A 12,341-nucleotide genomic window follows, 5' to 3' on the forward strand; every position below is an offset into this window, starting at 1 on the left:
CCGGTTCAGGGCTGTGGCAAACAGCCCTGGAGTCGCCAATGGCAGCGGACTTCATGTAGACTCTGGCCAGTGGCTCTCACCTGTAATCCTAGGTACTCAGGTGGCAAAGAAGAGAGAAAGATAGGAAAGGAGGGAGGGAGTGAGGGAGGGGAAAGAGAGAGAGAGGAAGGGAAATAGGGAAGAAAGGGAGAGGAAGGAAGAAAGGAAAGGAGGGAGCAAAGGGCACTGCTTACATCCCAATTGGCTCTCTGCACCCATCAGTGCCCTGAGGGCTAGCCAGAACAAAGAGGGACGAAGCTCAGGGATTAGCCACCATTCCCTCAGGGGCCATCCCAGGGCTGTTTAGGATTGGACTGGCCCACACAGGTTACACTGTGCTGGGAGGAAAGAGGTCTAAGTGGAAGGAGACCTCAGATGGATGGAAACAGATGTTCAGGGGTCACACATGACCTTCCCACCACCCTCAGGTTCAGCACAGCGGCCCGCCAGCAGCAGCAGCCCTTCACATACCTGCCCTTTGGAGCTGGCCCCCGGAGCTGCCTTGGGGTGTGGCTGGGACTGATGGTGACCAAGCTAACACTGTTCCACATCCTGTGCCACTTCCGCTTCGAAGCCTGCCCTGAAACTCAGGTGAGGGCACAGCTCCAGGTGGGCATCACTCTAGCTTGTCTGGAAGCCATCGTGTGTGTGTGTGTGTGTGTGTGTGTGTGTGTGTGTGTGTGTGTGTGTGTGTGTGTGTGTGTGTGTGTGTGTGTGTGTGTGTGTGTGTGTGTGTGTGTGTGTGTGTGTGTGTGTGTGTGTGTGTGTGTGTGTGTGTGTGTGTGTGTGTGTGCGCGCTGAAACCAGTCCGTTGATCTTCCTGGGCCTCAGTTTCTCCACCTGTCAGAGGGGGCAATGAACACACTACTCTTCCTCTCCTGTGAGGGTAAATGAGTTAATTCTGGGCTGGGACCTGCACTGGCCTGTCATAACACGCATGCGCCCCCACTAGGGCTGCTGTCTGAGCACAGGGTTGGCTCTCGGCTTGGTGTAGCTTGTTCTCTTCAGTGAACAGGAGCCCAGTGCATGTGGTTGTGACCCATGCTAGGCTTTGGGGTGTGTGGTTTGACCTACAGAGCCTGGAGGTCATCCCCAGCTCCTCCTGACTCCTAAGGTAATGTATGCTTGAGGGAAAGCAGAGGGGTGCCGGCTCCATGGTGTCTGGAACGGCCTCTCTCCTTGGGTAATGCTCCAAGCTGCCACATCCTTGCCTTCCCTCCCAAGATTTGTGTTCCCCAATATGTACATTCACTCCTAAGGCCCCAGGGAGGTGGCAGACTCTGCCCTCAGTGAGCCACCAGAATCTCGTAAAGTGCCCCACTGTCCCAGCCCTGTCATACCGCGCACTCCAGGTCCAGAGCTAGGAAGGTTTTATTGTTCCGTTCTTTCTTCAGATGAGGAACTAAAGCTCAGCGAGGTGGATGTCACACAGTGGTGCAGCCCATGCAACACTCCAGTCTCTGCAAGGGCAGGGAACAGCTGTGTGCCTGCTGACTCCCCCAGCATGCAGCTCAGTGTTGTGCATGCAGAGACAGGCACTCGCTTCTTCCGGAACAAATGGCTGATCAGCCACCAGGGCGGGAGGCTGCGGTTCACACCTAGGTCCTGCTCACAGCATCCCCTCCCTCCTGATGGGCCCACTCCCCTCAGCAGTGTACACTGTCCCCAGCAGTCTAAGCACAGCCCTCTCTGTGCCTCTATGTCCCCTGGAGGCCCAAGAGATACCAGAACAGGCAAGGGTAAGATAACGAAGAGGGACAATTCTAGATTCTGGGACTGGCAGTGCCTCTGACAAAGGAGAGCTAGGACAGGAAGCAACTGCAAGGGAAAGCTTCCACAAAGTGATAGGGCAGGAATGGAGAAGCCACAGCAGGACAGGAGGACAGAAAAATGGTGAAGGACACAGAGAGCAACAAGGCCTCTGACCACTTCATTAGTCTAGGGGAAAGTACTTCTTTTGAGGACTTCTCAGATGCAAAGGTCCAGTCCAATGTTCAAAAGTTATGTACTGTGTCTCATGTCTGTAATCCTTGCTACTCAGGAGGCTGAGAACTGAGGATCCCCATTGAAAGCCAATCTGAGCAGGAAAGTCTATAAGACTTTCATCTCCAATTAACCATCAAAAAGCCAGAAACGGAGCCGTAGCTCAAATGGTAGAGTGCTAGTATTGAGCAAAAAAACAGGGACAGTGCCCAAAGAAAAAGAAAAGCTGCTATGCCTGGCATTCCTTGCCTAATAACCAGCCATGAGTCCCAGACCTGCTGGAACCAGGGAGAACTGGTTTTGAACTCAAGATGGGGCTGAGCCCGCCTTGCATTCCAGTTTCACCTCCTCTCGTTTGCTCAGACTGCTGCTCCTACTTGCAATGTCAGCTCCCTCTTCCCCACCTCAGGCCTCTCCCAACTCTACCCTCTAAGAAGCTCCTTCACATAACTTCAGTCGCACCTACTCTCCAATAGGCCACTTGCTCTAGGAATCTCTGCCTGGTTTTGTCAGCCCTACCCACCACTCCTTTGTCCGAACTATTTCATCTAGACTCCTTAGGCTGTGTAGCTGCATGTTACTATATTTTAATTATAATCCTATTAAATCAAAGCATCCAGGGCTGGAAAGTTGGCTTAGTGTAGAGTGTTTGCCTTGCATGCGTGAGGCCCTTGGTTCGATTCCTCAGCACCATATAAGCAGGAAAAGCTGGAAGCAGGGCTGAGGCTCAAGTGGTAGAGCGCTAGTCGACAGCTGAAGAGCTGAGGGACAGTGCCCAGGCCCAGAGTTCAGGCCCCATGACCGACCCCCCCCAAAAAAAATCCATCAGGTAGTAACCGGGAGGCTGAGGTAGGAGGATGGGCAATTCAAGGCCCAACTGAGTTGCATAGTGAGACTTGGTCTCAAACAAATCAAAACAAATGAACAAAATGCTCAATGTAAAAAAAAAAAATGCTCAATGTCCAGGTCGGACCATCTTGTTCCTTGCCTCCCATCTGACATAACCCATGAAGGCCTCCAAAAAGCCTCCTGAGGCCCGTGTGGAAGCCCATTTTCTGTCCTTGCTCCAAAGGTTCACAGGGGCCCGACTGCATCATTTTTCACATACTGTAAGGGGAAGCTGGCTTCTTGAGTAAACTTGTGACTTCCCTTCCAAGTCCCCAGGCCAGCATGGTCTCTGCCTCTAAAGTGAGACCTAAGGAAGCTTTTGGAATGTCTGAGAGGCTAGATAGACCACACATGGATAAGCTTGGAACAGCCTAAAGAAAGGGCAGTGAGCTTGGAGGGAAAGGCCAGGATGGCTGCTTCCTCGTCCTGTGACTTTGGCCTCCCGAACCTGTTTCTTCAAGTGAGATGATACTCTTGGGGCAGATAAATGCCAGGCATGCTTGTCACCATATTCATTCTGTCCACTACATGCTACCAGGGACCAGGTCATCCCACAAGATGTGCTTCTCAGGAACCAGTCCAGCTGAGAGATGATTTCGCCCACCAACCTCTCAACGCATAACCAGGTTCCCTCACCTACTTCAGGCCCGGCTCCGAGGCAGTTTTCCTACAGATATGGTTAACTAGGACCAATTCTTTTCACTTCTTCTGTTTTAGGTGCCACTGCAGCTAGAATCCAAATCTGCCCTCAGTCCAAAAAATGGAGTCTTCATCAAGATTGTGTCCCGCTGATGTGAGTCATCTTGGAGAAGGGAGTGTCACTTAATGATACCTGCAAGTTGGAGTTATGAGGGCTCCCCTACATTTTAAGAAAACCTTCCTGCAGAAACACCAATGTTTAAAGAAACATCACTGGGGTGGTTGAGAGGCTGCCTGGCATGTAAGCATAGCGAGGTTACTTACCTGATCCTCCATTTTTAATAAATGTTGGCTGCACTTGGTTTCGACATTGTCAGTGGGGTTCCAACCACTATCTGAGAAAAAGACTGTGAAATAAGCAAAAATGTCGTTTCGACAAAATGACTGAGAGCATGTTGTTTTGTGCTGGTCTGTCCTTCAATTCAGAGCCCTGGATGCTGTACTAAGCTTTTCTTTTTCTGCTACCACTTTTTCTTTCTTCCACTAAAGAAAGCTATAGCTCCAATTCCAGCTTTTTAATGATTGGAGATAAGAGTCTCACAGACTTTCCTGCCCAGAGCTGGCTTTGAATTTGGCGGTGAATTATCATTTTCAGATCTCAGCCTCCTGAGTAGCCAGGATTACAGATGTGAGCATCCAGTGAGAACATGATTTTTTTTTTTTTAGTTTTTTGATTATGTAGTACAAAGGAACTTTGGGCCTCATGCATGCTAGGCAACCACTATACCACTAAGCCTCATTTCTAGCCTGAGAACATGATGTTTTAAAGGAAGTCCTGTCTTTCTAAAGCATGGGGACACACCCACATGGAGTGAGGTGTCCTGATGGCAGCAGTGAAGGGCCAGTTCATCTTCTCATCACATTCCATCAATGAAGTGGCTCACTGTGCTTTGATTGTCCCTGCAGGGATCAGAGCCATTTTGGAGTAAGTTAATGGTACAAATGGAAATGTCCTTTCTGTGGTTAATCTTTTCTTCATTCTTACCAAGAAAATCAAATTATAGAGGTGAGTTTTCGTACAGGTAACAATTGTGTTGCCAAGGTCATGTCTAAGAAAGCACTTGCTGACTAGATCAGAGGTCTGCCCCTGCAGCTGTATTGTCTTTGCTGCTAGTCTTTTCATCACTCTGGGCCTCAGTTTCCTCACTTGTAAAACAGGAAGCTGACCAAGCACAAAATTCCCTTTCTCTACTTGACATCTGAGCAGCTTCAAGGCACAGAATGCCACTGAGAAAAAGTGGAGAGGCATCCCTCATGTAACACCTCGGCGCTCACAACTCCACTACTTTCCATTTTCAGAAAGCCCAGGTCATTTTCAGGGGAACTCTTGGGATAGCATGTTGGACATGCTGCCTCCACTGCTTGATCCTCTTCTAACCCCTTGAGCCCAGAGTAAGTCACTCTGCTCCCCAAAGCTCCCTGTAGCTCACCATGGCCTCCCTAGAGCGGTGGGGGAGGGGAGTGCAACACCACTATCCACATTTTCTCTCCCTGTCAGCCACGACTATTCAACTGCTCTCACAGTTCACCCAATGGCTACAAGACAGCCCTTGCTGCTGTCATGTTTTCTAAACCCTTTTGTTCTGGGGAAGTATCAGGGTTTGAATTCAGAGCTTTGTACTTGCCAAGCAGATACTCTACTGCTTGAACCATATCACCAGCCCTGTGGACTGTCTTGATGCCTGGCTTAAATCTTAGGGCTGTGCTTTGGGGAAAACCAGACATTTCAAGGATGTGTCTCCTTTACTGCTTTGCTGTCCCCCCAAGACCCTGACCATCCTGCAGAACCTCAGCCAGAAGATGGAACCAACTGAGCACTCAAGTCCCAGCACTCCTCCACCACCAGCTACCAAGTGACCACTGGCTGGTCTAGCCCCTTAGTACCATCAAGCCTCCTTTGTCTTCTGTGAACAGGTGGTCATATCTTCATAGATAGTGAATGTGCAGAATTGTTCATCTCCCAGCCTTCCACTTAAAACCTCATTGTTCACACCACAATGCCAACAATCCCAGGACAGGAAATGGCAGGAACTACAATAGTAGGATCCTTCACAAAGTCTACCCCTCTCTCCCAGAAGGGTCCTCATGAACACTTCTCGCCAGCAACATCCACACACCTCTGTCCTAGGCCCCACATCTTTGCACCAGACATCTGGGGAACTATGGCAGTCTGGCTCCTTCATCAAATGCCCCTCTTCAACCTGCAGGAAGAGTGACCTAGCCAACTGCCCATATGTATTCAGACCCTCTCCAGTGTTGCCAGTCCAACCGGTTGCTCTTCCTAACTAGCTTTCTGATCTCCAAATCCAGTTGCCTCTGCAGTCTTTATAGCACACTTGGCTTTTCTGGAACACATGGCCAGCTCCTACCCTTTCATCTGGCTATAGACATATATTCTGCAAATTATACAAAGCCCAAGGTCACATGACTATAATAGGAGGACCCTTTCCTTCCAACCCACAATGAGCATCCTGCTTCTCACTGCTCCCTCAGCCAGAAAGTGGAGGAGTGAAAGAGCTGCACATCTGTACGGAAGTTTTCCAGCAAGCACTTACTCTAATGGGCCCCCCAGGCCCCTCCCTACCATTGTAGAAAGACCTATGATTCAATAAAAAGCCTAGAAAGAACTAGCAGGTTAATAGGCTGTGAGGAACTACATCACATGCATAGATACAGATGTAAGGCCCTGCTGGTGGTTGTAGTTGGCTGTTTGTTTTTCTGATCGTTTAACTTGGCCTTCTTCTGGTGTGATCAATTACACTGCCCTGTTATAAGGTTTCAGCTTCCTCCTAAAATAGAAGATTCTAGTGAAACTTCCTTAGACCTGAACACCATAGAATGAACTAAGGATACATTCCTTTAGGAGGAAAACAGCCTCTCTGCCAACTAGACCAGAACCAGCCAGCTCCAAGGCAGAAGATACCAAACACTGACATGTATATCGAATCCAGCACATTGTCCATGTTCATATCCAATGGTGAATCTGGATTTCGCAGGTCTGAAACTTTATTGGGGGAAGGGAAAGGAAAGAATACAAACATGTATTCTGCAAAATATACCAAAACCCAAGATCATGTGACTATATTGTGAGGACCCCTCCTAGGACCTTTCAGGAGACCCAGCAAGTGAGATTCACACAGTCTTCCTGAGGCTAGTGACATTAACTGTTACATCCCTGCTATAGTCTGAATGTTTTTCCCACAAATTCATGTTAAATCCTCACCCCTATGGTGATGTCATTAGAAAGTGATTAGGTTCTGCAGCCCTCATGAATGTGATTAGTGCCTTTATAAAGGCTTGACAGATACCCTTCTACCATGAAGTAATAATGAAAAGATAGCCTTTTGTGAGAAATGAACCTCACTAGACACCAAATCTGCAGACGCCTTGATCTTGGACTTCCCAGCCTCCATGAGAATAAACTTCTGCTAGTCATAAGCCACAACTCTCAAAAAGGTGCCTTACACCTAGCAAGTGCTCAATAAATAGATACTAAAAAATGAGCTCCACTCTATCCACTTCAGATAATATTCTTTTATTTCCATACTCTTAGCATGACATTGCAGCACAGGTATTTGATGTTATACAGACATAAAACCTACAATCTGAGGGAGTTCAGAAGCTTAAATGATGTTAGTATTTGCACCCACAGGCAAGCCAGGAGCTGCTAGGGGCACACAACCACGTCTCTTGTCGGGGGGGGGGCCGGGGGGAGAGGGCGGGCTATGCTTCCTCTGCATGGCTGCTTATGCTCACCAGAACAGGAGAAAAACAGCAGAAACTTGACGATACCAGGGTAGCCTCTTGTTCTGACAGCATGACACAGATCAATCAACACCAAAACCAAGGAGAAGCCACCAAGAGCAGCCTAGGTTAGTGCCAAAGGAGGCAAAAAGTAGAGGTATGTCCCTAGGCCTGCTCTGGGGTCTCTTCCCCTGGTAGCTACTGTGCCACTCTGACAAAAAGCAAAACAGTGGGCATGAAACCCTCCCAAAATGGAAATCACTGTAGAGACAAACTCTTAATTAAAATCCATAAAACAATGTCTAGAAACTTTGTGCCTGGTGCCAATAATACACAAAGTCAACAAAGTAAAAATTACAATGCTAAAACATTAAAAAGCAAACATGGGCTCATCTACAATCACTACTGGTGAAACTACTAACAAGCCCAAAAGTTACCTAAAAGCTAAAAGCATTACCAACAAGGGATTAAGAATGTAACTTCATTGAAAACCCTACATTAAACAACAGTTCATTCAAAGTTTTGTTAAAAATATAATTTAAAAAAATCCCAAATGGCTCTCCCAAGGCAGATGAGCAGGAAAGGCCCAAGGCATTGGCTACTCACTACCGGCTGCCAAACAAGGAGCCCAAAGCAACCATGATGGAGGAGCTAGTCGGGGGCTTGTAGGAGGTAGAGTACTCGATGAGGTACTCAGGGTAGATCTGGTGCTTCTCGAAGACTACGAAGATAGACGGGTCAGACATGCTATTCACACAGCTGTCATAGAAGGCATTGCTCTGGCCTTCCTTGGCTGGAGGGCGGACGAAGGCAGCATTGCCCCTGACATAGTTGCCCACGAGCACCCGGGCCAGGAACATGGTATAGGTATTTGTGTCCGACTTGCTGTAGTGGTGGGAATAGGCAGAATCTCTGGCAAAGTAGCTCCCTGAAATGACACGCAGGGCTTTGCTGGCACCAGGAAGACAGTTCAGCAGCCAAAAAGGGGAAAGGTGCCCCAGCAATGGCAATAACTTTGGCTTGTTGTCTGTTTCTCCATCCTCCCACCTCCTCCCAGTTTTCCACCTTTTCCCATTTATAGACATGCATCAGATCATCAATACCCCTCCAAATGGCCTGGCATCAAAGGCATCACCTAGCCTCCCTAACAGTCTCTGAACAAGTTACTATTGGATCCTGAGCTTTAGTTTCCTCAGGCGTAAGATAAGGCTGCTCCACCCAACTTCAGAGCTGCTATGGAAAGTGATTGAGATTCCATTTGTAAAGCTACTGTATGGACACCAACATACAGAATTATGACTCTGTCAAATGGGAGCCTGAATGGGAAGCTGTCACCTCTATATTAGAGTTCATAAACCTGCCAGGCTCGGTCCATCCTAACCCCGCAACCATCAGTGTATCAGACTAAAATTACCTTACAGATGATTGAGGAATTAGGATTACAGATTATAGATTAGAAAATTGGTAGCCATACTTGGGAAGGGTCACTGTATTTGCCACTACATGCAAATGACCCAAACAAATCATCATAAAAATGTGGCCAAATGTTAAAACAAATAAATGTACCTCCAATATATGCAGGAGTAACACATGCAAATGACTCAAAAGAAGTCAATTCTAAAAATGTAGCCAAATGTTAAAAAAAAAAGTGTACTTCTAATTTATACAGGAGTAATACATGCTGTTCTTGCAATTTTCATGTGGGTTTGAAACTGCCCCCAGTTTTAGAAGTTTAAAAATAACTAAGAGGGCTGGGAATGTGGCTAGCTAGAAGTGGTGCTGGGGCTCAAGTGGTAGAGCACTAGCCTTGAGCAAAAGCAGCTCATGGACAGTGCCCAGGTCCTGAGTTCAAGCCCAGGACTGGCAAAAAAAAAAAAAAAACTAAGGAAAGCACTCAGCCGGGTGCCATACATCTATAAACCTAGTAGAGGTTGAGATCTGAGGATCACAGTTCAAAGCCAGCTCGGGCAAGAAAGTCTGTGAGGCTTCTTCCTATCTTCAATAAACTACTCAGAAAAAGCCAGAAATGGTGCTGTGGCTCAAGTGGTAGAACACTAGCTTTGAGCACAAAAAGGCTCAGGGACAGCATGCAGGCCCACAGTAAAAGTCCCAGGATCAGGAAAACAAATAAACAAAACCACTCAGATAACTCATAATAGCTCATAATGTTTACAAGAGCTTATCTGAGATTCTCCAGTTTCTGTATCTAAAGACACCACACAGGACAGTCTGAGGACCTTACGGGATTAAGTGTCTTCTCTCTTTTTGTGACTACTACTATCCCCCAAGGGCGTTCACTCCACTGGAAAACGACAGTCCCAGCAATTCAGAGCTGCCCTGTCACCCCGAGTTGAGCTCCTTGCTATACACAGATACTATACACAGCAAGATACTGCTGGAACATCTCCACAGAGGATCACTAGAAGCCTTAGAGGCTACTTCCTTTTGGCTAAACAAGCCTAGCAGCATAAACTATCTCTGCAGCCCTCCCCACTGCCTTCTTCTGTGAGGCTGTTTTCAAATGGTTTGCCAAGCACTGCTAGAGGCTGCCCTTGCCTTACTTACCCTTGCCGTAGGAAGTGCCATGAAGACCACAGACGCGCCAGTCAAAGTTTTGCTGGCAGATGGCATCCACCAAGTTGGCACTGGTGCCATGAAACAGCTGCCTCTCGTCTATCTCTTTCCCCTCATTTCGCTTCTGCATCTGTCCTTTTTGCCTAGAATGATAGAGGATGCATGCTGAGGGCAGAGGGTGCTGGCTACCAAGTAGAACTGGACTCACAAAAACGCATTTTGCCAAAAAACAGAAGTATTATGTGAGTAAAATATGAGGGTCATGGCCCCAGAAACTCTAGCTACAAGCCAGGGAATGAGAAAGAAGGTGGAGCAGGGCCTAGGAGAAATGCAGATGGGAGAGGTTCCCCTGCACAATCCCAGGCTTGAGAAGAACAACTCTTAGAAATCAAGGACCAAGTCCTAAATGGAGCTGGACCCTGGGAAGCTGCAAAGTAGAGGAAAAGTCACCAGACTGCTGGTCCATGAAGGCTCAGCCTCTCTCCTTTATTGTGACCAACTATGTCAGTGACAAAAGGACACTTCACAAAAACCATGTAGAAACAGGTCAAGAGTGGGGCTTGCATGGCTACTAGTCATGACAGGAATGAGAGCTAAGCTGGGAAATTTCTTTCTCCTAAATTATTATACCACCACATGATCCAAAGGATGAGGGAGAAGGAGAGGGGAAGGAGATCAGATACACCATCATCACCAGGTGATCAGTGCTGCTGTTTCAAACTGTCAAAGAGGTCCAGGGCATTTCAATAAGTAGCTAACAGGGTAAGGGAGAGAGCCACCAGCCCATCAAGAAGCAACCCCAACACACCACTGGTAGACTTCCCACAGGGCCAGGTTCTGAACTCGCTCGATCTTCTGAACAAAGTAGAAAGGTAATGTACGGATGAACAGGTTCCAGACCTTACGATACTCTTCAGAGGAAGAACTGAGGGTGATCCTCTATGAGGAGAAAAATAGTTTTCATATGTCATTGGCAAAGTGCACACTATATTTGAATCTTTTTTCAAGGTGGCTTAGAGCTGCTAGAATTGCAGAAGCAACAAAACCAGAGAACGATGACCACATTTCTTTTCCTTGTCCAACCAGCCCAAAATACAAGTGATGCCTAAGTCAGACATCATGAATGTCCACAGGATATGTTATTCCTCCCACCCTCCCCACCCCCCGAGCTGGGGGCCGAACTCAGGGCCTTGTGCTCGCCAGGCAGGTGCTCTTCTGCTGAGCTAAATCCCCAGCCCCAGGATGTGTTCTTAACTTCTCTAGCCCTTCACACATGCTACCTGTACTGCTGATAACTATGAGTGCTTTGTACAAGCTCAGTAAGAGAGTCTTCCCAAGACAGGGCTCATAATATTGGAAAAACCTGTCTGCATACTGGTTGGCAGGTGACCAGCTATTAAACATGAGCTGAAGTGCCCCAAATAGGTGAGATAGTACAGGATAGTAGTCATGATGATGCTCCACTATGTTCAGCAAAGTTCCCATTAGAAAATAGGCCCCAAATGAGCTGCTGAATTGTCAATTCTCCTGTCTCTGCATCTAATGCTTTCCCCTTACCACATGTAAACCTTCTTTCATTCTTTTTTCTTTTCTTAGTAAAATTGAATTATCTAGATAAGCTTTAGCTCAGAAGCCCCTTATTTCCTCCCTTCCTAGCAATTTTATAGTTCATCCTCCACTTTTCATACTACATGTTTTTCTTTCAAAGATATAGGCATCTTCTGGGTAATCATGTAGCCTTAAAGTGCCAAAGACCTGCAAAAACAAAGAGCATCTGTCCACACCTACTCATCTGTCCATACTTTCACATCTCTACAGAGCCTCTCTTTATCTAGCCCCAGCCAATACTGAGTTTTGTACCTTATAGCCTGGGTCTGGCAGAGCTGAGGGATCCCAATAGTCTGGGATGGACTTCGGGCCTTGAAACTTGACAGTGCTTAAAAAAAGTAAACAAAACCACTTATACATGTTATCTTTAGACAAAAATAAATCTGTCATAGCTGGTCTCTACTAGCTTTCAGAAGTAGTAAGTCTCAGTAAAGCGTATTTTAAAAGCATGTAGAAGGTAAAACGAAGCACACAAATACAATATCCATAATATAAGAATGTTTTATCTTTGCCTATATAGCCAAACCCTCATTCTGAGAGATTCACTATGCACCCATATCCTACTTCCACAAAGAAGACCTAGAGAGCATGGACAGAACAACTTCACAGGCCACAGCCTTTACCCACAGTCTTGAAATCCAAAGTGCTCCAAAGAGGATTTTAAAAGCTTCAATCAGCCGGGCGCTGGTGGCTCACGCCTGTAATCCTAGCTACTCAGGAGGCTGAGATCTGAGGATCAAGGTTCAAAGCCAGCCCGGGCAGGAGAGACCGTGAGACTCCTATCTCCAATAAACCACCAGAAAACC

At 47.1% G+C, this 12,341-nt stretch overlaps 2 protein-coding genes across 2 annotated transcripts in view; one reads left to right on the forward strand and one right to left on the reverse strand.

Moving 5' to 3' along the window:
* The window catches only part of Tbxas1 (thromboxane A synthase 1 (platelet)), a 141,761-nt gene extending 137,836 nt beyond the window's left edge, over window positions 1-3,925 (forward strand). Inside the window, exons 12-13 of the mRNA XM_013021630.1 lie at window positions 468-630; window positions 3,628-3,925. Coding sequence (XP_012877084.1) covers window positions 468-630; window positions 3,628-3,702 — 238 coding nt within the window. The 3' untranslated portion in view covers window positions 3,703-3,925. The remainder of the gene's footprint in view (window positions 1-467; window positions 631-3,627) is intronic.
* A 3,203-nt stretch (window positions 3,926-7,128) lies between these two features.
* Window positions 7,129-12,341, reverse strand: part of Parp12 (poly (ADP-ribose) polymerase family, member 12) — a 36,153-nt gene continuing 30,940 nt past the window's right edge. Inside the window, exons 10-13 of the mRNA XM_013021558.1 lie at window positions 11,788-11,863; window positions 10,736-10,866; window positions 9,919-10,070; window positions 7,129-8,281 (exon numbers count right to left, since the gene is read on the reverse strand). Coding sequence (XP_012877012.1) covers window positions 7,959-8,281; window positions 9,919-10,070; window positions 10,736-10,866; window positions 11,788-11,863 — 682 coding nt within the window. The 3' untranslated portion in view covers window positions 7,129-7,958. The remainder of the gene's footprint in view (window positions 8,282-9,918; window positions 10,071-10,735; window positions 10,867-11,787; window positions 11,864-12,341) is intronic.

The sequence above is a fragment of the Dipodomys ordii genome, unplaced genomic scaffold (assembly GCF_000151885.1).
Source record: "Dipodomys ordii isolate 6190 unplaced genomic scaffold, Dord_2.0 Scaffold56, whole genome shotgun sequence".
NCBI classification, from domain to species: Eukaryota; Metazoa; Chordata; class Mammalia; order Rodentia; family Heteromyidae; genus Dipodomys; species Dipodomys ordii.